Genomic DNA, 26,674 nt, shown 5'->3' with positions numbered 1-26,674 from the left:
GTCAAAGGTTTTTTGGAAGTCCAACAAAATGAACAAAATGCAAGTCTGAGGCAGTAACTAATAACTGCACTGCATTGTATTACTATAATAACTGTCATGGCTGAGGACTCTACTGAATTAACCATAAAATTGTGTATAAATGGAAGACTTAAACCTCTGAAACCAGGCTCTCTTTAAGCATTGCACTGAGTAAGGTTGCCAGGTTTAAGATGTCAGTCTAAACTGACAAATGCTGAATTAATAATTTTAGCACATGCTTCAAACTATTTCTAGACAAAGTTTTGACTTGGATAAGTTAATATGTTGAAAATCATTAAGTGGGATGGATCAAATCCCCAAAGGCATTCAGAGCAAGTAGAGAGACCACACCTAGCAATACTCGGAGCTGCTTTAACACCAAGAACTGTAATTGAATTCTAAATAGAAGCTGTCTCTTTTCATTCTCTGTAACACGTTCCATGTTTTGCAAAAAGAGATCAGAAGGCTCTGATAATGAAATACCGTCAAGGGTCAAAGAAAGAAGGGAAATTATCTGTGAGTGCTCTGCTGCATCCATAGCCTCCTCTTTCCTCGCCCTCCACTCTCTTGATTTATACTAAACAGTGCGAGCCCTTTTCTCACGGCTCTGCTCCAGCTCGTTTGGCATGTTTGTTAGAGCAGGTAAGTAATCTTTGATTGGTCAGATACACTGTATTGCCACGGGGTTCTCATCTACTGCAGTGAAGCATTCCGGTGGGCTACGTATGGTCTGTAAACCCCTGTCAGATGCTCATATCCGCTCATGCTGCTATGCTCTAACAGAGTCATTTCATGTGTCATTTAATCCCATCACCCAGCACTTCTAGCTACAGACCCAGAGGAGGAGGTCAACAGATTTTAAGGGATGACATCACCCTTGTTTATAAGAATTGCTAAACCCATTCCCCTGAATATATTTTTGGGGAAAACAAAGAGAAAACACTGTTTAGTTGTCAAATACATAATCAGCCACTGCATACAAGACGTTGCTTGTTTGTAGTGGTGTTATTTTTTTCTTCTTTTTTTTAAAGCACTGTTCCTAATGAATAAACCTGGTCTGTGTTGATTTTAATAACAGTCCTCAATTGATCATTAGCTATTGTAGGAACAGAGATGAGAAGGCTATGGTAGCACGAATCATTGTGCAGCACAGTTGTAGCACTACAGAGCATTACAGTACTATTTGCAAGATGAACCAAGTACAAAATCCCACAATACTAAAGCAAGATAGACCTAGATGTGTGCTGTACTGGATGACTCTGGCTACCACTGCATTTTCATGCACAACATAGCCTTCTGGCATAGATGGGTCTTTAAGTGTCCAATTTTGTATACCGCTTGGGTCCTCTCCACTGGAGGATCAGGCCTGCATTGTTATTAGCCTGGATAGCAGATTTGTTTTGTGCTCAACAGTGCAACATTGTTGGCTGGCCTTGTTTGGCAAGACAACATAATGTTGGCTAGAATACTAACTCTCTGGTAGCAAGGCTAATAAATTTCCCTCCTCTTCCTTTCCATAGTAAGGGCCCATTTCTCTCTATTGTTGCTCTCAGGTTGTGGAATTGACCGCTATACATCCAAATAACACATTCTTTCCATTTGTATTTGTGTGTTACTAGAGTGCTGACCATGAAAAATGGGTAGGTCCATCAGTTCGTTCATCCATCATGTTATCAGTGTGCATGACGTACTGACTGCCAAATGAAAGGGTTGAACTTTCAGCACTTTCACTTGAAGGGATGCCTATTTCTTGATTGTCATAAAAGTTGCATTTATAGCATGTAAAGCACTTAGTGTATGACAGGTACTGCATTATAGGGAGATATTAAGTTAATGGTAATACATTTCAATTTCTGCACTTCACCACATGTGCAAAAGGATATTAAAAGACATTTATTTATGTGTAGACTCCCCATGGGTAATAAATTAAGCTTTCCCCTCACTATAGCTTTGAATATTCTCTTTCCCTCAGCCAGTCTGTGGACAAGCAATTAGCTTGTCACAAATTTTTCCGAACTTTAACTTACGGCAATCTTGAAATAGACATTCACTGGGACTGCCATCTTGTGCACATGAGTCAAATGTTTTGCCTGGCCTCTTTGAAGACTACTTTGTGTGCAAGTGTGCAAACACTTTCAAGTGATAGTGTCTGCTTCTCATTTGCTTAAAGCATTCATTATCCCATTTTTCTTTGATTTTAATGTATTAAGATTCAAGTCTTAGTATATAGCTTTAAAATATGTCTGTGCTGTTAAAAAATAAATAAATGCATATATTGTCATTAAATGTTGCTTACCAAAGGTAGTAATTAGCTCACATAATTCTTCACATTTATTTAATCTAAACAAAAGGATCTGAAAACCCACACATTGGCAGAAAACTCGCTTTGTGGTTTGGGTGTGTTGCTCTGTTTTCTTTGGGTTTGGTCTCTAACATCAATTAATTTCAAGGGTATTTACATGAGGAAATGTCCTGAAATCCTTTTGATTTCAGAGTGTGCACACGCACTGTTGTTGAGCAAAGCTGTTGTATTTGATACTATAGGATTGCCTCTCTGCAATTCATGCAGTATGTAAGTATTCATGCAACACACTATACTGCCAACAAACTACACTTGTTTGTATTTTTTTTTTATATCCCCAATCTGTGAGTTTCCTTTTTTAGTGTCATGACTGGATTGGTGGTGCTTAAGCTTTTTCCTTTCTCCGAACTGGCACTTATTTACTCATCACAGTGCACATCATACTGTATTTTGATAGACTGTTATGAAGTAAATGCAAAGCAAATAGAGCATAATCCCTGTCTCATTATCTAGAGACAAGGATCAATCAATACATCAGATGGTACTTAGTAAATGAGTCTAGCATGAATCTCTTCTCTGTGGCCTTGAAAAATAGTATGCTATTTCCCACACTCAGGCTGTTCCACATAAGAATAAGCTATTGATATGAAGTCAACATTTAGGTAAATTACTTAGTCATAGTTTGGCATAATAGCTCTGTCAGGCTCTGGTAAAGAGAAAGCAGACATTGTTTCATTCATGTAAAGGCCAGCAGGCAGGAAAATTAAAGAGCAATGAGTGTTTAAGAGATTGGTTCTTGTAAGTGATTAAAACATTGACACCAAGTCATCCATGTGTTTCAAGTAGTTTGTATTTTCCATTAGACCATTCTACCACTGCTGCCAAAACAATTTAGAGAAAATAAATGAATGACATTTGTTATACTTGATCTGTACATATAAGTAATTTCTCATGTAAAACTGCCAATCACTGGCTCCTCAGTTACATTCCACCATGATATGAAACAAAGTACATTTACTAAATTTCTTAAGTATCATTTTGAGGTATTTGTACTTGAATATTCACATTTTATGCTGCTTTATACTTATATGACCACATTTCAGAGGGAATTATTGTACTTCCTACTCCACTACATTTATTTGACAGCTGAAGTTACTGTACATTTCAGAATCAAGTTTTACAAACAAAACATATCCGTTTATAAAAATGCAATGCATAGTTATATGTTAAACTGCAGGAAACCTGATAGAAAACCGTTTCTAAAATGAGTCAGATCCACAGCTTTCAACAGTTTTGCTACCCTGTTTTTTTTTTTCTGCTACACATAAAAATAAATGAAATGAAACTACCCCACAGTATACATACCACACACCACCTTGAACAACTACACTATGAAAATACTGCTTACATGTTGCAGCAATAATAGTGATCTAATAATATAATATTGACATTAGCCATTCTGCATAACGTTTACTTTTGAAACTGTAAGTATAATGTCAGAAAAATAAGTGAAGAAATGTGAGTGCTATACTGAGAGGTGTTTCTAATATATGCTCTACCCTTACTGATATAAACAGGTGGACAATGGAGTGGCAGCCGGCCACTATTGAAAATTGTTGAATTGTTAAGTTCACCTGCTCCCTGGTAGTTTTGAGTGTTAAATATATTTCCTAAAAGCAACTTATTGGCAACAAATACATGTCATTGGTGCTTTACTCGGATGGCAAATCCATCAAGGACAATGACTGTCCTGTATAGGGGCTATTCTAAAACTAAACGGTACATTTTCTTGCATTGTCTTTTAATATTAGTCAGCACGATGTACAATATTAAAGCCGGCAGTCTACCATGACACAGGATGATTTTGGTTCCTAGTAGCTATGTCCTCGGGACTTGGCAGGAAACACTGACTAGCAAGACAATTAAATTTCCAAAAACTCTGGCTCGTATCATCGAAGGCGTAACTTACACCACACCTCGTTTCCGACAACATATGCACACAAACTTCTATGTCACAGTAGCTAATACACACTACACTCCCAGGCCAGTACCAAGCTGTTTAGGATACAGTTATACAGCGGGAGGGGCAGCAAACCAAAGGTCACAATTCCTGGCAGTGATGTGTCAGCACAACAGCAGGCCTGAAATACAGGCTGGCTCTCTCTCCGTACCCCCTCCTTCACTCCCAGCTGTTGCTGGATACTCTTCCCATTTTTCTTTTGATCAAACCCTCCGTTTCCTTATTTGTCTGACTTATACAGGCCATTTGGGAGAGACTTGGTAGCCAAGAAAGAATTAGCTTGAGGTCATATTCTGGGGCCAGTTGGGAGTTCCCTTTAGGTCAGTTTAAATGTGACCCTGCGAGCAAACACACAAATTAACCGTGACAACTGGACAAGAAACAGGATAGCCTCCATGGTATTGCCTATTAGGTAAACACTGCAGGGAGCGGTGTAGTGGTTAGCACTGCCCCAGTCCTGGGCTCAATCGTCCTCGACAGTTTGTGTGAGGAGTTTAAATGTTGTTTGCCACATCAAATGACACTCAAATTATGTAGACTGGACACTGTAAATCAACTATAGTTAAGAATAGTGTGTGTTTATAGCCTTAATAAAAATAAGTTTCCGCTATGACACTGAGAAATATTTAACCGTGTATGAACAGCAGTATCAGGTGTGTGGATTAATGGTAAAAATTAAAGACAATTTAACCCAATGGCCAAAGTGTCCAGTGAATAAAAACAAAACATTATTAAACATTATTAGGACCTTTTTTTAATGTAAAATTTTGTGTATTTGTATATTTGCTGTTTTGACAGACACTCAAGTGTCCAGTCCATTAATGCTGTAGGCCTGGTGTCCAGCTCTAAAACTATTTTTTACTGTTTTTTATCCCTGACTGAAGGAGCTCGGAGGTGTCATTTCAGCACCAGCTCCAGCATGCCAGCTTTAGATAGATCATACTGTAGAGTACTTTGCACCATTACCTTGATCATAGTTTAGATGTCTCTACTTATGGTATCTTCTCTTTTTTTCCTGCTGCCGCTAGAGGTTGATTAAAAGGGTAAGTAGAATTTTCTTTGTTCACCTGAGTAATGAAGAACAAATCTCATCTTCAATCTTTTTTTGCTCAACTATTTCTTTCACATTTCCTCTGACATTGTATTACTGTATGTCACAATTATTCTTGTTTGTCGCAAGAATGGGCAAGCTGTCTAATAAGTGTGGTACTATACATGTTTGTGTTTGTTGGGTTCTTTGACTGTTTAGACTGTAGTTTTTGTGTGTTTTCCTCCCTCTTTCTTTGTCTGCCTGCTTGCACTTGGAATGGAGGTCCGTGGCGGAAGACACTTTGTTACCCCTTCGGTCACATGCAGTTCACACACATAGCCAAAAGCAGTATAGATGTGATGTGTCAAACCTGACAGGGTCCAGAGGTTGAAGGATGTTAGGGTATGATAATAATCTGTCACCTGTTTATTTTCTGGCAGGCGGGTCAGGGGGGCGGACACCGGACCCTGCTCTACGGTCATGCCATCCTCCTACGCCACTCTTTCAGTCGCATGGTGAGTGTTAAGAATGCAATTTGATAAGGTGATAAAAACATAAACATGTACTGTATATAAGGGTTCAATCAATTTATGAAAATGTCAGAAAATAATGACATTTTAAAGTTCACAGAGCCAAATGACTACATTAGTTTTGTGTCTGAAGAGTCTGACTTTGACACACAGTTACAAAATTCAAAATGATTTCATTAACAGTGATACAAAAACAGGAAAGGCTGCAATTCTTCCACATTTGAGAAGCAGGAACTAATTATTGTGTGTTGTAAATATTGTTGTTTGTCACTAAATATATATTTTTATATTATACTTTTTTTTGTCCTTGAAATTGACTGTTTTAGTCAGATAAGAGATATTTGAACAGCAGCTGAACTGTTCCCTCTGACCTAACACTAATTAATTTTTCATTCAGTACTTGACCTGTTTGAAGACATCAAGGTCTCTGACAGACAAGCTGTCATTTGATGTTGGACTACAAGAAGACTCAATAGGTACAGTATGACTAATGGGTACCTTTCAAAGTTCACATGGCTTTTTACTGCTTTTAATTGAATCCAGTCCTCCTGAATGGCTGTTTCAGGTCAGCCTAACCTTGAGATTGTATCAGTAGCCATAGGAGACATAACTGTCTGTGTGCATGTGGGTGTACAGTAGTGCTACACTTGACATTTGAACTACAACAATGCTCAAAGCCATTTATCAAGTGAAAGCAAAGTGCTTCTTCAGTCTTCCTCAGATGATTGCTATTTTTATGCTTTTTGCCTCTTGGAATAGACAGTCACTTAAACAGCAGATAGCAGTCAGGACTATTTTTTAAATGGCAACATCAGTGACTGTTTTTGACAAGAGACCTGCTCAATTGCTGTATTACACTTTATCGCCAATTACTGAATAATGTTTTTGTGTGTTTTGTGTATGTTTTTGTGTCAATAGGCGAGGCCTGTTGGTGGACCATCCACCCTGCGTCCAAGCAGAGATCAGAGGGAGAGAAAGTCCGCATCGGAGACGACCTGATTCTTGTCAGCGTATCAACGGAGAGATACCTGGTATGTCATGTCCAGTAACTCGTCAATAAATTAGCTTCTATCAAAGGTCAAAGTTTTAAAGTTTAATTTTTTCTTTATGTCACTAGAGAACTGGCAGTACAACTATCCTTGCAGCAGTTTGCCACCCAGACCAACAAACACACACACAATAAGTATCAGCTAAAACAACCAAAGGCCAGTGTAAAACTATATGTTGAACTGGTAGTATATACTGTACATTGAAAAATAATATAAATATCCAAAAACATTTAAAAAATGTACAAAATAATGAAGAAATATAAAAGCATAAAGAAATGACTTCAGAACAAAGTTTATAATGCTGTTTATCTCAAATGAATACTTACTAATTACTTAGTTTAAAAGTGATATTTATTTTGCCTTATGTTAAATCAAATACAGGCACAAACTCCACTATGCATATAGTCATGTTTCATCTGTAGATTTCTACTCCAAAGTGTGATTTTAAAAAAAAAAATGCTAAAAACAACCCAGGTCATTGACATTATGTTCTGTAGCAGTCTGATTTTGATACCATTAAACTTCTCCCATGGTAAATCTTTTTTTTAAAGGTAGTTGAGCTTGGGCTGATAACATGTGATACAAAAGAGAATCATCTGACCTAAACTCAAAATTACTCACTATAAGTAGATGACTGGTTAACTGCAGCTGAATCGAGTCTCATTAAATCAGCAGGCCTCTGCTCATTTTCTCTCTTCTCATGAATATTTACTGTTTTTCAGACACTCTGGGTGCTCCAGACACAGTCTCTTGTTTTTGAAGCACATTGTATCATCTCTCATTTTCCTTTTGTCTGGTTTTCCTGTCAGATCTCCCTTAATTCAGATTTTCTCTGCTGTTTCTTTTTTTGGGGGGCTTTTGTTTTTGCTCTGCCAAATGTTTTCGTGTCAGAACAGAGGTGTCTGCCTCAAAACATCCAAGAGAGTCTGCCTGATGCAAAAAGGGATGGTTGTTTTTTGGAGGTTCGGCACCCCGCATAGCCAGAGTTATCTGCTTTGGTTCATTGTCTGTCTCAAAAGGCACTTTGAAAAGTTTTATAGCTGTAGGATAGCTTGGATACCCGTCTCACTTATCCAACTTCAGAGTGACAAGGCAGTTCAGGGGGAAATCTTTAAAACTTAACACTGCTATCTGTAATGGAAATCTGATTACCTGTAAATCCCTCCTGTGCAGCCTTCTTTTTAAAAAATATTTTTTATGGAAGGCATCCATCTGACTGATGAGCTTACACCGCCTCCCTTACGCAGCGCTGTACTCCCGACCTCAATTAACTTACTTGGTAAAGAGAGAGGAGAGGGGGATTTCAAGAGGGAGAGTGAGAGGGAGAAGAAGAGGTAGAGACAGAAATGGCAAAAGGGAGGGACGGCAACGTGCCAAGCATAGGATAGTGAGCAGTGAACAGTGCATGCTTCTAGTGGCTGCTATAGCCTTTCAGGGAAGTAATTGTGCAATTAAAGCAAAACTGTCAAATGGCCAGACTTTCATCTCCTCCGATGGGAAATCTTCACCTGATTCGGCCCGATGGAAGCTCAGCTTTTGAAGAATGGGACGTATCAGAAATTCAGGAAAAAGCAATCAGTGCTCCATTACTGTGAACAATCACAGAGGTCGTGATGCACTCTTTTCAGGAAGTTGGCATTTGTTGCTTTGTGTCCAGATAGACAGAACTTTGTCAGCAGTTTCCCTTTTGGTCTGCATCTAGTTGTCCAGCCTAGTGCCTGAATGTCAGAATATTAGAGAGCAAGAAGTTTGTTTCATACAATTTGCAAACTAGTTTGCAATACATATCATGCTCAGCACTCCATCAATTCATATTATATGTCAACACACAGGCAAGATTGCAGTAAAATATATGGTATACTGTACATTGTCTAAAGTCACAGTAAAAGTCACACATCCTATAAATCTAACACTAAGCCAGACTAATAAAAATACTAAATGGATGGTTATATTTGGCTCAACAGTCATGTAAAAGTACATTGTTTTCAGGGGAATTCAGTTAGATAGTACAAGATGTTCCACATTTGCATGCCTTCGCCAATCAACACATCAGCTCTTGCGAGATTGTTGCTGAGGGCTGGGATAATTTCTGAATCCTGCCTGTAGGGAAATGGGAGCCGCTCCAAGTGTTTCTGCTGGAAGGAATTATTGTAGAGTATTATCTGGATTTTGCCGCACAGAGAAACACTGATGCAGCAGTGTTTTTTAGCCCACAGCATTATAACACTGTTTGGCAGCTCCAGAGGAGAGACACAAAGTTGTTTTAATCTTTTTTTCAAATCCCAACTCTGGGACATCTCCCTCATCTGTGCAGTATTGTTGAATCTCGGTGTCTGTATGCGTTTCCCTCTTGCTAACACAACTACTTCACTGGCAGTCTCCACCCCTCTGTCTAAAGCCCTGTGTAACCTGCCTCTCTCTTGCAGCACCTCTCTATCTCCAATGGCAACATCCAAGTGGACGCGTCCTTCATGCAGACCCTGTGGAACGTCCAGCCAACCTGCTCTTCAGGCAACAAGGCTGTAGGCAAGTTCTCCTCCATACTCTTTTTTTCAAGGACTTTTTAAATACAGTTGTATCTAATGGTTTTCTGGATGTATGGCTATACCTGTACACAATAACAAATTACCTCCCTTAATTAAGGCTGATAACTCAAAGTGGGGCAATTGCAAAAAAAAATAACTAAAGATCAAAAAACTCTTATAGAAGCCACAGAACAGCTCCTGCCAAACATTTTTGATGTTGTGATCTTTGAATTCATGGTTTCATATTAGCTTTTTTTTAAACAAATATTAAATCATAGCTTCAAGATTGAAGATGAATATTGAATGATGAAAACTCCAGTCTTACTCTTGATTTTGTCTTATTAGGGTATTTGACTGGTGGTCATGTGATGCGTCTTTGTCATGGGCATGATGAGAACTTGACCATCCCTGGGGCAGACAAGAGCGAGGAGGAGCAGAGGTTAGTACTGTGGAATTTCAGCTCATTTTTAGTTCAGTTCCAAGTTTTCCTGTGATCAAAGAGTCACTTTTTCAAATGGCTGAAATATTTAAGTAGTTTTGTGTAAGATGAGGATAAAAAGTAAATCTGCTTTGTGGCCTATCAAACAGGACTTGCAGCTCCTGTATATGTAAAGTTCACTACAACTCTGTAAAGTGAAGTATTGGCGTTATTGGCGAATTCATTTCAGATCCTTTAATATCCATTTAAAAATATGTGTCATTTTTTGTGTGAATTTTAGGCAAGAATTGATCATGTCAATTTTCCATGATCAATCCATGTAAATAACTTCAGTATAACTGTTCTTGAATTCAAAAAAGGTGCTTTTGTAAGAAACATCGTCTCATGGAATAATTTGTTATCAAAATACAGTACTGGCCCGAATATAAGATGATATTTTATTCTGGAAATTACATTTGAAAAAGTGGAGATCGTCTTATAATCAGTCTAATCTTATATTTGAGCGAATACGGTACTTGAGCAGTGAGATTTTATCATGATCATTGGTATTCCCTGTGCCACTACTGCAGCAGAAACTCTTCAAGTTATTTTATTCACACTGTGACTTGAAAGTCTCAGAAATTAAAGGTGCCCCCCACTTCTGTCTTTGTGCTCTCAGGATAGTCAACTATGAGGCGTGTAAGGGATCGTCAAAGGCCCGCTCACTGTGGAGACTGGAGCCTCTCAGGATCAGGTGAGATCAGACATGAATACATACACATTCATAGTGATAAAAATAAGTTTTGTAAAGTAAATAATCAAAAACCCTAGTTGTCTTTCAGAAATACACAGATGAGTTGTCTTATTTGAGTGGGATTTCTTCATAAAGAATAAAAAGAATTGGTGCTTTATCTCACAGCTACTGTACTGTAGGTTACTGTACACTTCACCTCTCTCTACACCGAGCTGTCGCTACTAATTAGTAGGCAGAATCCTCCAGAAGGTGAGGTTCTGTTTACCATCCCTTTCAATTTCTCTACTTCTCTTTCTCTATCACGCTTCCTCTTCTTCCTCCTTTCTTTCTTTAACTGGCTACCCACGCAATTTCCCCTCAGTCACGTCGTCTGGCAGCTCTCACTGGGACTGCCTGTCAGAGTCTGTACACTTTGAAATGGTGCAGGTGCATCTATTAAGGCACATGGTATCCTTTTCGGCTTAGAAGGCATTTTGAACAGGAGTTGAACTGCGTCATCCATACTGAAAAAGTTAAGCTTCATCGACAGTTAAAAAAGTTAAAACTTCATTGATTTCTCAGTTGACATTCTCCATAGGTATATTTTTTAGGTGAATTAACCTGCAGTACAGAGTGATAGAGTATGGTCTATGTAACCTCAAGTAAAAAAGAGAAATATAAATCAGTTGCATCTTGTTTCATTAATTCATGAACTCAGCAATCATGATTGGGGAAGGTCAACAGTCTAGATAGCATGGAGAGCAGTTTGGTGAACTAGCTAACATGTAATAATAAACGAATACCTAGATTATTTGGATCCAGAATAGCCTCCAGAATAGGGCTGGGTAATATCAAACAAATTTCTCAATAAATATGATAGCTATGCTTTGATACCACTGCTGAAACAATACTGTTTTGATACATTACTTTGAGAATTATAAACTTGAGATAACTTACCCTGTTACCCCTGTACTCTGAGAATATGAGTGAGGTGCCTCACTATGGGGAACCAAACTCATTTTACTTATTAGAACATTGCCTTAATACAATAGTTAAAACTGTCAAAGTGTTTATTTCAATCAGGAACTACTGGAGCAAAGAATAAGTAAACAAGGCTAAAAATCTAACCAGCCATTCAATCCCAGCTTTTCATTTTTGACAGTTTTAATGCTCAGTGCTATGAACACATCTCAGTCAATAACAAACACAAGTCTACAGCCACACTAATGGCTCTGTGAGCTGTACTTGGGTACAGAACTACTTTGAGCTAAATGCTAACATGAGCATGCTGCCTGCCTACAATGACAATGCTAACATGGTTAAGTTTTGCAGGCCTAATGTGCTCCAAGTTCACCGTTTTAGTTTAGTGTTTGAACATGCTGACATTTGCTAATTAGCACTAATCACAAAGTACAGCTGAGGCTGATGAGAATGTCATCAATGTTGCAGGTATTGTAATTAACTGGACAAATTGAAATTTTGACCTGAAGAAGGGTCACCAAAGTTAACTACATTTCATCCCGAGGGGGACGTAAATGTCTTTACCAAATTTCATGGCAAGCCATCGGATGGTTGTTGAGACATTTCACTCAAAGCTGCAAATGTCAATCTCATGGTGGCAGTAAAGGAAACATCAGAGAATCATCAAAGTCATTAGGATTCTTGCTTTGGGCACCAGTTCATCCAGCAGTTGTTGAGTTGGACTGACCGATCAACAGACCGACATTGCCATCCCTAGAGCCATGCCCCTAGAACTAAAACTGCTGACTGTTTCCCAGAAAATAACTGTATATTGTCAAAAAATTCCAGACAGCTGTATTAGAAAAGTCTGGAAAACTCTGATATTACTGTCAATTAATAAAAATAAAGATATAAGCAGCCAAGTAAAGTTTTAAGTGTTTAAGAATTATCAGTGTTGCAAAGTTTGTGACACCAGTTCTCTGTGTTTAGCTGGAGCGGAAGCCACATTCGTTGGGGCCAGGCCTTCCGACTACGACACCTCTCTACTGGCCATTACCTGGCCCTGACTGAGGACCGTGGACTGGTCCTGCAGGACAGGGAGAAGTCCGACACCACGGCCACTTCCTTCTGCTTCAGGCCTTCCAAGGTCAGTGCTCCTTAGTTCTCCTATAATCCCTACTTTTACAACTAGGTGTGATAAACCCTTTGAGCAAGGCAATTAGACCATTTTAAACCTGCCCTGGGTGCCAATGTAAATAAATGTTCTAAGTCAACTTATCTCATGAAAAGAGGAGTCAAAATATCTTCCCTTGACGATTTCATCAGAGACTCTTGAGACGGATCTGTAAGCTCTTAATGAGCTCATGCCTCGCCACAATAAATTGACCTTTTCATGGCTGCTGAGTAGACAGCACAGCACTGTAAATGATGGAGTAAACATTCATGTTGTCCACTGGCCTAATCGAAGTCATTTACAATTAGGAGGTCAAGAGAGATTTACTATCATCACTACAGTTTTTTAGGATTCTTCATGATGCATTGGTGGATATACTGTATAAGTAAGTTAATGAGATTTATAGGATATCAACTTCATTTTCTTTTACTCGCCTTTCCTCAATTACCCATCCTTTTTATCCCACACTCTCTCTGTTTTGAACTCTCTGAGGGCTGTGTAGCTCTTCTGTTTTAATAGCATGTATTCTAAAAATAAAGTCTTGCTGATAAAAATAACCTTGAGAAAGGACCACATGGCGTACTTGAAATTCAAATTGAAAATAGGTATTTTGATGAAGCTCAGATATGTTGTGGTTACTTTTAATTTGTGCAGTTTAGATACAGAAGGTGGTCAGATTGTTTTTGATCGTGTTTCATGTCTTTTTGATTCCCAACCCTGTTTGAATTCTATCAAAATTAGACCTGGATAGGTCCTAATACAATAAGCTAAAGCAGTGGCTCTAAAACTTTTTCACATCAAGGACCCCTAAACTGTCACAAATTAGATCACGGACCCCCATCTGATAAGATTTTTGCGTTTGAAACCCATGACCAAAATAGTCATACATTCTGCCATTGTGTTACTTATGGATGGAATTATAGTGAAATAAATTAATTTCCCTTTATGCTGGGGACCCCCTGGAACCCCCTCAAGGTGGGGGTCCCCAGGCCCCACTTTGGGAACCACTAAGCTAAAGCTTTTATGCATAATAGTGATAACTATTCATCTGTAGGGCTCTAGTTTTTTTTGTGGAAGTATTTATAGTATGACTGAGATTCTTCAGACATCAATATTTATAGCAGATTTCCTGAATTCACTGTCTGTTGAGTAAGTAATCCTACATTATTATCCTGTGCTGAACCAGCTACAGCCACATAAACAGCACAATACCTTGAGACACCTCCACAGAGTACTATTGTGTCTCTGCAGATATTATTTTATCTACAATAGGTACAGTAAGAAATCCTCCTGAGTCCTGTTCACTTCTGAGGGTTTATTTTCACATCCAATCCCACTCCTGACAAATGTGATTGCCCTCCCAGTAATCACTACCCTGCAGGATCCACAGACTGCATAGGATTACTGAGGACACACACTTCTTTGGAAAAATAAATATTCTTCATTTTGTCTGTATTTCTTAACCGCTCCCTTCCACCACTTGTCCACACCACCCAGTACCAGTTGGTTCCTGTTTCTAGAAAGGTCAATGTCTTGCCATTTTGAACATTGGCATTAATATGTTCCCCGCTACTTGCTGTCAACTGCAATAAGCTGCATCACTCCATCTCTCCTGAGCCAGAAATGTAGCAGAGCTAATGAGGCTAGCAGCAACCTCCCAGCAGGCCAATGACTGTACTCTCCTCAACCTGCCTCTCTGATTACCATCTAATCACAATGCATCTTCATTTGTCATATTTCCATGCCTGTGTGTGTGTGTGTGTGTGTGTGTGTGTGTGTGTGTATGTCCTTCTCAATGGGAAAACAACAGGAAAAGGGCGACATGGGCCCAAAAAGGGACATCGAAGGCATGGGGACGCCAGAGATCAAGTATGGAGACTCTGTCTGCTTCATCATGCATGTGGCGACAGGACTGTGGCTGTCTTACCAAGCACCTGATGCCAAATCGTCTCGCCTAGGACCCCTGAAAAGACGGGTAAATGGAATAAAACTTTTCTTCAAGAATTTTACTGAGTTATTCCAGAACTTACATTTTACTGAAATCATTCCAGGATTTGCATTTACTTTATCATTCCGGAATTTAAAGATTACTTTATTTTGGAACGTACATTTTACATTATCAATCCGAAACCTACATGTTACGGAATCATTCTGGAGCATACATTTTACTGGATAATTCCGGAACTTACCATTACTTTAACATTGCGGAATTTAAGATTAGTTTATCATTCCGCAACATACTTTCTTACGATTACTATTTAATTCCAGAATTCATATTCTATGGATTCATTCCACAAATTGCAATTAAAAATTGACAAAAGATTTTTTTTATTGCATATAATAAAATATATTGATATTGAAAAAATAGATTAATTAGACATAATAGGTGGAACTGCCTTTTGTATAATTATGACTCAATCATTGCACTGCTGCATAGTGTTACAAATACAGTAACTATATACTATCCAGCATCCTACTGTCTTACTGTAAGATCCTGAATGCCTGCCATAGCTTGTCTCTAACACCTTGTAGCCCATGTGTACAGTAGCAAATCACACCCAGTCAAACAACTGGGTTATATGGCTATTTAAAAACCTATCTCACCCATGCAAATGTTTATTTTCACTCTACTCTAAATCTTCATGTACTCTGGATACTGACACAACCCCATTCACCCCTCTCAGATGCTCACCTGACAGGCACCCATGAGGCAACAACTCATTTAAATGCGATAATGGGCCATGTGGAAGGTGACAGTTAGTTTTGGGTGAGACAGGTGGGATTATTGTGACATGAGGAGCGCTCCTCATCACTGGGCATGCCTCCAGGGACATCAAACCTCATTTTATGCCGGCGCCAGGCAGTCTCTGCAGCCTTGTCAGCTTGCCAATGCACCTGACATATAGGGGGTGATGGTCAGTTTACACTTAAACCCACCCCCCTCTTCCTGATTATCCTGTTTGATTACAGTGAATCAGGTTTCACTGAGCCTTGGTGGTGGAGACCCACTAGCAACTGGAGACTCCTCACAGTTCCATACTTAAATGGCTTTTCTCATAGCTTGTTTCTTGTATAATATCTGCTAAAACATTAGACTTTATAATCAGAGAGCATTGTTGAAACCAGGCTGTTGTTTCTATGTTTTTATGCATCTTTTTATTAAATGAAACATAAAAACACACTTTATCATCCACCTATTTGTAACATAAGTATCTCAGATATTATATAGATCAAATTTCATGAGTCAGACTGGATCAAAGGGCGTGTATTGATGCCTATTGTTGCTATATACATTTGATTGTATAGTAAAAATGTGCGTTTCTGTTTCCTACCCTAGGCTTGCCTGCATTCTGAGGGCCACATGGATGACGGGCTGATCCTCCAGCGCTGTCAGCATGAGGAGTCTCGGGCCGCCCGCATCATCCGCAACACCACGTTTCTGTTCACCAACTTCATCAAGTAATGACAGGGACAAGTGTCTTGTCTGTCACACTCTTACAACATGACAAAACAACTGCACAATGGGGAATTCTCACTGGGTCTATTTCAAGTTTTAGAGCTTGATTATCTTCTTTTTACTTTCTCTTGTCTTTCTTGGCCTCCCCTGTCTTTCCCTCCAGGGCTTTGGACAGCACAGCAGAGGGGGATTCCATGGCGGTTGGTGGGTATGTTGAAGAGGTGCTGCAGACGCTAAATGACCTGATTGAATACTTCAAGCAGCCCGACTCAGAGCTGGAGCATGAGGAGAAACAGTGTCTCCTCCGTTCTCTTATCAAACGTCAGGACCTCTTCAAAGATGAGGTAAGAATGGACAAAGTGATGTCGATTTTGAAGTTGGGATACGTGTGGATATAACTCTGCATTTTATTTATTTATATAACAATTTAAGATAACAGTCAGGATGATTCATAGTAAACAGAAGCCTCTATAACTTTTATTTGGAATTATTTTGATATGTCACTATGCTTCTTTAATTATATAAATGAACTGACATAATTCACATGATAAAGGTCTTGCCTCCCTGCATGTGCAAAAGAATTTGTCCCTTAGTTAAAGAGTCTTTATCTGTCAGTCTTAGGATCATGGTCAGTCCAAAGTTAATATACTGTAAGTAATGTAAATTCCATCAAAAATAAACTGAGAACAATGTCAGAAAACAAAGTTTTTAAACTTTACCACTTTCAGCAGACTCAACTGAAAAACCCAACTATTTTTTACATGTTGTTGCAAAAGGGAAGAAACTTCTATTCTAATGAGATGAGTCATAAATTATTCATGGTAATAATTTTGTCTTTTTCTCAGGGCATGCTTACCCTTCTGTCCAAATGCATTGACCGGATGAACCTGTACAACAGCGCTGCCCACTTTGCAGAGATGGCTGGAGAGGAGGCGGGCGCGGCGTGGAAGGACATTCTTAACCTCCTCTATGAACTCTTGGGTAAGTGGGCCTGAGCGATGGATCACATGAAATATCCATATCTTCTGTCAGCGCTGTCAGCTGCTGACCCTGGGTAGACATGCAATATTAATCTTCCCCTTGTGTCTTCATCCTCCTCCCCTTCCATTATTTTTCACACTTTTTATCTCGCTTGTTTTCCTCTCCTCCTTCCTTCTTATCTCCTCCATAACCTCCCTCCGCTCTACTCTTCTTGCCTCTGTGCCACATCTGGAGATCACAGCTGGTAACAGCCTTTACATGACATTCATTTGTAATTATCTGTAACGAGAGAGAGTAGAGAGAAACAAAGACAAAATTCCTCTTGTATGCTTCTTTCGCAATCTGTCCTGCCTTCCATTTAGGTCACATTCTTCTCTGAGAGCAGTGTGGACACATTACAAAGCATTCAGCTGCATATTTGTAGAAATGACAGCATCATTAACTAAATGCCAGCCATCACAGGTGCTGCCATTATCCCGTTCTCCCAGGGCCTTTATTGAATCATGAATTCTAAAGCTGTAACCCTGAAAAGTTTTATTTTGGACAGCTTTTTCTTGGGTAGTTTGTTTTGCTGTCATTGGAGCTTTCCCATCAACAGCTTCCCCTTCGTCTCACCTTGACTGCCCTTATATTCATCATCAGCTACCCAGCATGTACTTGCACATGTACACACATTACACACACACACACACACACGCGCCTAAAACCCACAAACACACTCCTCTGAGTATACTCCAGTCTTCCCAGCAAGGGGTCACCCCCAAGGATGCAAAGGCGGTCTGGTGAAGTGGATTTTGTATGATGCATTGTGCAGCGGTCTTGTTAGTCCTGACCTTCTCTCCTCTCCTTTCTGTTGTAACTCTGCTGGTCTATTATAAAGAAAAACACATAGTTATTGGTGTAAGTTAATTGTCCGGGTGGTCAAACTTACCTGATAAATTATGAGGACATGGACATCAAATTCATCCTTTGTGATAAATCATTCATTTTGGTTCTTCAGGGCCAAATGTACCCGTTTCCAAACCACTGTAAATAAATAAATAAATGAGTGTTCAATTGAACTACTTAGAAAATAAACCTGGTTACTTCAGCTATTTAAAATGTTGGGATTTTGTTGTGCTTTTAAATTTTGAATTTGCATGCCATTGAATAATTTAGGAGCATTTTCCACAAGCCTATAACTACAGTATATTATTATGTAGATATACATATAATACATTGGAACACAAGCATAATCCATAGCAAGAGTTAAAGTTCAAGGTTTCAATTGCTACATTTGTCGATCAGCAGAATAGCAAGAAAACAAGCACCCACTTGTAAAAACATTGCTCCACAGTGTTACTGTACAGTCAAAAACTCCACAGGATACCTTTTAACAAAAATCATACGGCATTACAACTGTGAAGATAACACTTTAATAATACACATAATATAATTTGCAATTGATTAAAATGATTTATCCATTTTGCGCAAAAGGTTTCAAGTAAGTCAAGTCTTATCAAGTTTTTGAGCAATTCAAATATTTGACCCTGTAAAGTACTGTGGTACCTATACCTACCTTTTTTGAGATGCCATAGTGCATTGTGAAGGTTTATAGGAACTCTTGATGGTGTATTATGTTTTATGTATTGTGTAGGTATCTGTAATGCATTTCAGACATCACTAAACCTCATGAAAATGTTGCCAGTATTATTATTACTAAAAGCTCAGTCTTTCCTTCTACAAATAATAGTAGTTACCCTCTATAGTGTATGCCAAGTATCATTCAGATATCATTGACTGTCTGTGCAGCTTCAGATTCTCCTCTCTCTATCTGACTTTGAATTTCACATTCACATCATTAATGGTAAACATCCCTGCCTTTGCCTCGTGGTGTGGCTCTATCCATGTGTTTGTATTGAACGATAGCTTTCCTGGAAAGTCAGAATTAAAGGAGATTAGACACCCAGCCGTATTCCTTTAGTACAAAGTGCTGTTAAGTAGTTTCACAGGCATTATCAATCTAATGTCCCTGAACCCTAATGGTGAAAAATGAGACAGTAAAATAATGAGACTTCATAATGTCACCACTGTGACCGAGAAAGGGCACAAGGGAAGGCACCTGAACTTTTTATAAAGCACAGAGCTCCTGACTTCACAGTGGCTTTGCAATCTTATCCCTATCAGAAAGGCTTAATGATAGTAGGTGACAGGTGGTTCCACAGATTTAATGCATTTAAATAACTACCTGTGGACCAAGGGTGTCAAACAATGATTTAATGTTCATTCTAAAATGGTGTACAAGTTGTTGTTTTTTTTTGTTTGAGTTTCAACAAAAAAAAAACAAACTGTCTGAAACATCCACGTATCTACCAGTCAGCTGCTTGGATCAAATTTTACATCCTCAACCATATCATCCATGTTCTTCCTAATCGCTGTGTATATTTTTGCCCTTTGTTCAGCCTCACTGATTCGTGGGAACAGGAACAACTGCACCCAGTTTTCTCGAAACCTGGATTGGTTGGTCAGCAAACTCGAAAGACTGGAATCGTCATCAGGTATAATAGAAAACTTGGAAAAAGAAAAAGTGCTCCACTGGTGCAAAAATGTGGTCTATTTGATATACATTTGTTCTGATAATGACAAATATGTTGTTGTAGGAATCCTGGAAGTTCTCCACTGTATCTTGGTTGAAAGCCCAGAGGCTCTGAACATCATCCAGAAAGGGCACATTAAGTCCATCATCTCTCTGCTCTACAAGCATGGACGCAACCACAAGGTGTGTGCAGAAATACAGTAGGACGTAATGTTAGCAAAGTGTGTTTTGGGCTGAATGGTTGTGACTTTGACTCCATTTTTATTTTTATTTCTTTACTATTTTAACATGCATGTTAACAACTGTAGGATGTTTACATGTGTTTGCTTGTAACCATGTATTGTTTACATTTAGTATGCTAACATGCCAAGTAGGTTATAGCAGGCTGAAATTTAATATGTTAGCATGATGTGTTGGCATGAATCTGAGTAGTGCAATGTAAAATGACAGGAATAGTTCTTCTGTTAGAAAGTGAAGTGAAGTGTTGGACAAGTTCAAATTTGTACATGTTGGTAGCATTAGATGAAACCTCAGGGTGTTAAACACCAAAGTCATTAGGAATAATGTTTGTGCCATTTTCACTCTGGAACAAAGTTTTCTCTGAAGAGTCACACTGCTAGCGACAACGCTGATTACTTGGAAAATAAAGAGGTCAACTTCAACTTGTTGAACTTCAAGTTTTGCCTTAAATCAAGAGAAGTAGCACAAAGCTGTAAAATACAAATATCATGTACAAAGCTTCCTGTGGCAATGGTGATTTCAGCAATACTCTTTACATGCAAATGTGTTCCAAGAAATGCAGCCAATTACTTCAGGTTTCTGCTAAATTCTAACCCAATTTGAGTGGAGTTTTTTTTTTTATTTTTTTTTTTATTCTCTTTTTAGTTTATTATAAATTCAAGTGCATTCTCAGTGGACAAAACAGAATTAGAGTGTAAAGCCCACAGTAGCAGGCTTTATCCTTTATCTGAGCTGCCAAATCCTTTCTCCTCCCGCTCTGCTGGGTGACAACAACCAAACTAAACCCAGTACAAGGACTTTTGGCCTGAGAAATGATTTATTTGTCAGGTCATGAAACCTCAATCAATGTCGAACAAAAGTCAAACCAACGAGTCAGAAGTGAAGAAACAATATATGTAAATTTTGTCATGGCTGTAATCAAGGACTCATATCAAATGACTTTCTTCCCAGCTATGTGTTTTACATGCAGTGTTAAAATGTTACAGTATTATTCACTCTGTAAATTGTACCATGAAAGGGCATCCTTGTAAACAATAGCTGTTGATCATGAGTGACAGGTGGAAGTCTGTGGCCCAGTTGACTTGGGGGGTCTTTTATATCTATGGATGGTACATGCGTTGTAACTTGCAGAGAATCCGACTGAGCAGCGGTTAATTTAACTGAGAAATACAGTGTGGAATTTCACATTAATGTGTGTGAATACACTTGTATCTGTGCAACACATTAATCAAACAAAAGTGTAACATAGTCTTTTTTTTTCTCTATCAGATTCTGGATGTCCTGTGTTCCCTCTGTGTTTGTAATGGGGTGGCAGTGAGAGCCAATCAGAATCTGATCTGTGACAATCTGCTTCCCAGAAGGGACCTGCTGCTTCAGACTCGACTGGTCAATGATGTTCAGAGGTAAAGAAGTAAAATGCATTCACATTACACATCAACTCTGAAACATTTGTTTCTTCAAACTTAAACTTATTTGAGTCCATCATGTTGGATGTATTTTATACAACATGATCAAGATATCAAGATGTGCACTAGTACAAACATCACCTCCTGATCCCAAAATATTCCCACAGCACCTTGTTGATGTTTTGACTCAAAGCTTGCAGCTGTCTCAAGTAGCTCTGCAACTAACAATTATTTTCATTGTTGATTAATTTGCTGATTATTTTATTGATTAATTAATATTTTTTATCTATAATATGTCAGGAAATTGTAAAAAATTATAATTAATAATAATATTGATGGGTTATTATAATTACCCATAATGATTTCCCAGAGCACAAAGTTGCCTCTTGAAATTACTTATTTTTATCAAACCATCAAACCAAAACCAAAGACATTCAGTTTGCTAATATATATAACAAAAAAAGCAGCAAATTGTGTCACATTTGACAAGCTAGAACTTGAGAATGTTCAGCATTTTTACTTCAGAAATGACCAAAACCATCAATCTAACAAATTATTTGCAGGTGAATTTTCTGTCGATCGACTAATTGATTTATTGTTTCATTTCCTGTGTCAAGTTTTGAAAAACTGAGCTCAGAATGAGTTAGGAGTACATTTTGGGCTTTGGTGTCACTATCTGTAAATATACAAATTTATTTGAATAAATTACCGTAAACTATAATACTATACCTCAGACCAAACAAGCTTCTTCTTCCTCTGTTTTCACATTTAGCATGAGGCCGAACATCTTCCTGGGTGTGGCTGAAGGATCAGCTCAGTACAAGAAGTGGTATTTTGAGCTGGTGATAGACCAAGTGGACCACTTTGTAAATGGGGAGCCGACCCACTTGAGGGTAGGCTGGGCCAACACTAAAGGCTACGCTCCGTACCCCGGTGGAGGAGAGGGATGGGGAGGCAACGGTGTCGGGGATGACTTGTACTCCTACAGCTTTGATGGACTTCACCTCTGGTCAGGTAGGCAACCTAGCTAAACTACTGGCTGCTCAAATATGGGGCTTACCATGACTGTGCACTTATAGTACAGAGGTAAGAAAATACAGAGGGGTCCCTCTGTTTGTTTTGTACTTGAGCAAGGTATGCAAGGAATGAGTGGCTCTTTATCATTACGGCATTAATCATTTAAAACCATGAGCTAGTAAAGCAGCTATTTGTAAAATACTCAACTTTGTAGCTTTTTTGAAGTTTGCTGTGTGTCAAATTAACAACTAAACAGTAAAGTAAATATTAAGTAAAAGTATGTTCTGTTCCTTTGAGTCAGATCTATTGGAAAAAATCTTAGAATACTAATAAGTAGGTGCAAAATAAGGATCATTGCAGTGAAGTCAGTTCTTACGTACACTGTTTATTGACTTGGAAAGACTTTGCACTGATAGAAGTAAGTGTAAATGAGGAAGGAACCTGCTGCTTTTCCAAGTAGTGAAGGGCAAGGTCACAGAACTCAGTGATATCAAAATTCACCCTCCAACTTCCACTTGATACACCTCTCAAGTTTTTTCCACCCTCCCCTCTGTTAATTCCACTATGGAAAGCTTCTCACCTCCTTTATGGGCTTTGATGCACCACTTGAGGCATGTTGTCTCACAACTTAGCAGCACATAGTAAAACCTGTAGCTGATGGCCAACTGATTGTTTTGATATGCAAGGTATGCTCTACGCCTGCATAACAAGAAATACCTAGTCAGTAGTTTTGTATTCATGTAGCAAAAAGTTGGCTTGGTGTGTTGGGCCTTTAAGTCCTTCAAATGCCCCCTGTTGTCTGCTCTCGCCCTAAAAGCATAGCACCTGTTTCACCTCTCTTCCTTTCCAAATCTACTAAAAGGCCCATCACCTCCTTTCATCAATTCCATGTCATCCCTTTTAAAGCACTCATCACCCATCTCTCCACCTCTCTGCTCCCCTCTCTTCTCCTCACCCATCATCGTGCCCTATATTCGCAATGACTTTGCAACTGTAACATCCATCCATTCTCCCTCTCTGTCTCTGCCCAATGTTGTCTAGGCCGAATCCCCAGGGCCGTGGCCTCTATTAACCAGCACCTGCTGAACTCAGAGGATGTGGTCAGCTGCTGTCTGGATTTGGGTGCTCCTAGTATGTCCTTCAGGATCAACGGCCAGCCTGTCCAGGGCATGTTCGAGGACTTCAACACCGACGGGTTCTTCTTCCCTGTTGTCAGCTTCTCTGCAGGTGTCAAGTAAGGCTCTGCATTTTTAATTGGAAAATTAGATGAAGAGGCATTCTCGGTGGAATTGCTTGTTTTTCTGGCTGGGTTGTTTTTATACTTGAGATGCAATTACATCTTGTCAGCCCCCATAGCGTTAGATATAAAGCAGTGATAGAGTGTTTAATTAAAGGTTACTGAGCTGACCTCAAGTTAGTGATCATCATGGAACAAAAAACTTCCCACAGAAAAAGAAAAAACGCAATATTTTAAGAGGAAAACTAATATTTTTCCTTAAAATCCTCTTAAAACTTAAATTATTTAAATGCTGTGTGTTAGAAAGTACAAAATGATTTTGTGGCAGAAAGAACAATGTCAGCATACTGTAAGAGGGTGGATAAACTGCTGGGTGGCTTTACTGTCCTCTGCAGCCCTGGTATTATGTAACCACAGAGGTGTTGAGTGCTGTTTGTGTTTAGATAGACAATTTCAGGTTTCAAAATGTGTTGAAAAAAGTAAGTAAAAATAAACTCTTAAAATACCTATGTGAAGTAAAGAGTCATAATATTATTGCTTAACGTCATGCAATGTTTATGTGACTTCTCATCTCAGGGTGCGTTTCCTGTTGGGTGGACGCCACGGAGATTTCAAATTCCTGCCACCCGCTGGTTACTCTCCATGCTATGAGGCACTGTTACCTAAAGAGAAGATGCATGTGGAGCCTGTGAAGGATTACAAGAGGGACCATGATGGGGTCCGCGACCTGCTGGGAACCACCCAGTTCCTCTCTCAGGCCTCCTTCATCCCCACTCCTGTTGACACCAGCCAGGTGAAGAGACTGTTATCAGTTTAATGCAGAGCTGGATAAACTCAGTCAGTCAGTGAGATTTAAGCATTAAGTTCAGGATACAACTAAGGAAACTGGATACAGTTAACAGAAGAGCAAATGGAGGTATGAATGAAAATTATGGGTCATAAAAATAAAACAAAATGAAACACTTGTAATAAATAAGGCAAACACAGATACATTAATACAATAAGAATTAATACAATAAGACTTAACAATATTTTAGTTGTAAAGGCTTTCACTAAAAGTGTTTCACTTTTGTATCAAATGTTTATTTAAATTAAGAACATTATTTTCACCATTTCAATTTTTAAGAAAAGCCACTTCCTAAAATTAGACTCTACATAAAATTTAGATTTGAAATAAAATTCACAACCTGGAGAAATTTTAAAAAAGGGTTATACAATACAAGGTGTAAAATATTTTTTCTTCTGACATTAAATTAAAAAATGTTGAAACATGTACTACCTGCTGCAAACACTGATGTTGTTCAGTGTTTCCATAATATTGCTGCTCTGCTCCTCCTCTAAGGAATGTCTTCAATTAAAATAAATCTTTTTTATTTTTTAAGCCATCAAGAGGTTTCAGGGAACATCTCTCATTTGAGACAAATTCCATTTATGTTACAGACCTGTTACATAATATTCAGTACTGCAGTGGCCCTGAAGCACCAATGCAAAATGAGTGCAGACTTGCTTCATCCATGTAACAAAGCCAAAATAATGTGCAACTTTCTACAATCTCCAGGAATCTAACAATTGCACAGTCAGGAGAAAAGCTGAGCACAGTTTTAATTCTGTTGGCCCATTGGCATCTTTTTATCATCCAACTTTACCATCTGTTCTCCTTCTCACTGCAGATTGTTCTTCCCCCTCACCTGGACAACGTCCGGGACAAGCTGGCAGAAAACATCCATGAACTGTGGGGGATGAACAAGATCGAACTGGGCTGGACCTATGGCAAGGTAAAGCTGCTATTCATCATCACATTCAGCACACAAACACACCCTGGGTATATTTGTCACACACATAACAGTGTGTGACAAAGGTCAACTGTAGCTCTCCAGTAAAATGTTTGTTAATGGCCCATTAACACCAATATCATAGTCCTCTTGAACTACATGACAGCAGCTTGGGTTTGGCTCTTTCTTCAGAGGACTGATATAGTGAACTGATGGGACCTTTGTTGCGTGTCATTTCTCTCTCTGCTCATTTCCTGTCATCTCTCTACTGCCATCCCTTTATAAATAACAAAAATATTAGAAACAAACAATTAGCAGAAAAACTAAAGTATCCTAATGAAACTATTTGTTGAGAAGTAAAGTCCAGTTTAATTTTGCTGACAGGTGAAATTAAGTTTCCAGTTTGGACAATTCATTATGCTTTCAGGTTAGGTGAAGAAGGAAAGGAAAGAAATGAAATGAAGGACAGAAGCAGGAAAATAAGTGTCAAGCTTAGCAATTTTCTAACTAAATACCTGGTTTCTTTCACAAAGAAAGTCACTTTTCACTTGAAATTTATGTCTCCATATATCCATAAGGTGCCATCTTTTCTGCTGTAAGAAGACACTATTTTGCACAGTTTACAGTGAACAAGGTACTCTTGCAGCAGATAAGAAAATGCTCCAGGTAATACAAAGGGAAGAGAAAGCTGGAGGAAATAGTATACAGTATTTGTTCTAACTAGAGTATGTCTGGAAAAAAAAAACAAAGAATAAAAAAACAAAGATAAGGATCCCTATTACCGTAATAAACCTTACAAAACCTACCTACCTAAACCTGCAATTGTAAATTCAAAAACACTGCAAAGGAGCAAATATATCCAGCTTCAGTGCTTTTAAGCTATAATGTCAGATAAGAAACTGCTTATTTAGCAGGTTGACACTCAGACATGTAAATAAAGGTAAAGTGGTAAACTGTAGTTAACATCCAGTACATCTAAAGGTATTTTGTTGCTTCCTGCCTCCACCATGTCTCTCTATCTACATCCCATTGTTTTTACTGTCCATAAGGCTTCCTGTTCACTGCAAAACAGGTAGACAGTTAGAAGTCTGATCACACACACTGCCTCTTTTGAACTGTAGTGGTTATCACAGAATCATTTTCCTCTGAGGCCGTCGCTACAGCGGCTGTTTAACAAACTTAATGAGTGTCTCACCTTCCAAGAGTATGACATCCACATTAATTAAGACT

At 38.7% G+C, this 26,674-nt stretch overlaps 1 protein-coding gene across 1 annotated transcript in view; it reads left to right on the top strand.

The window, feature by feature from the left end:
• The window catches only part of ryr3 (ryanodine receptor 3), a 120,698-nt gene that overhangs the window by 26,011 nt on the left and 68,013 nt on the right, over nucleotides 1–26,674 (top strand). Inside the window, exons 4-23 of the mRNA XM_042390463.1 lie at nucleotides 1,638–1,658; nucleotides 5,369–5,383; nucleotides 5,811–5,885; nucleotides 6,298–6,376; nucleotides 6,819–6,931; nucleotides 9,376–9,475; nucleotides 9,820–9,913; nucleotides 10,572–10,646; nucleotides 12,576–12,732; nucleotides 14,570–14,734; nucleotides 16,097–16,218; nucleotides 16,380–16,560; nucleotides 17,062–17,197; nucleotides 19,639–19,734; nucleotides 19,837–19,955; nucleotides 21,282–21,415; nucleotides 22,191–22,432; nucleotides 23,477–23,669; nucleotides 24,249–24,465; nucleotides 25,343–25,447. Of these exons, the coding sequence (XP_042246397.1) occupies nucleotides 1,638–1,658; nucleotides 5,369–5,383; nucleotides 5,811–5,885; nucleotides 6,298–6,376; nucleotides 6,819–6,931; nucleotides 9,376–9,475; nucleotides 9,820–9,913; nucleotides 10,572–10,646; nucleotides 12,576–12,732; nucleotides 14,570–14,734; nucleotides 16,097–16,218; nucleotides 16,380–16,560; nucleotides 17,062–17,197; nucleotides 19,639–19,734; nucleotides 19,837–19,955; nucleotides 21,282–21,415; nucleotides 22,191–22,432; nucleotides 23,477–23,669; nucleotides 24,249–24,465; nucleotides 25,343–25,447 (2,439 nt within the window). The remainder of the gene's footprint in view (nucleotides 1–1,637; nucleotides 1,659–5,368; nucleotides 5,384–5,810; nucleotides 5,886–6,297; nucleotides 6,377–6,818; nucleotides 6,932–9,375; nucleotides 9,476–9,819; nucleotides 9,914–10,571; nucleotides 10,647–12,575; nucleotides 12,733–14,569; nucleotides 14,735–16,096; nucleotides 16,219–16,379; nucleotides 16,561–17,061; nucleotides 17,198–19,638; nucleotides 19,735–19,836; nucleotides 19,956–21,281; nucleotides 21,416–22,190; nucleotides 22,433–23,476; nucleotides 23,670–24,248; nucleotides 24,466–25,342; nucleotides 25,448–26,674) is intronic.

This window comes from Thunnus maccoyii, chromosome 17, assembly GCF_910596095.1.
Source record: "Thunnus maccoyii chromosome 17, fThuMac1.1, whole genome shotgun sequence".
Lineage (NCBI taxonomy): Eukaryota > Metazoa > Chordata > Actinopteri > Scombriformes > Scombridae > Thunnus > Thunnus maccoyii.
The sequence above is the reverse complement of the archived record's forward strand: the minus strand, read 5'-3'. Positions and strand labels throughout refer to the sequence as shown.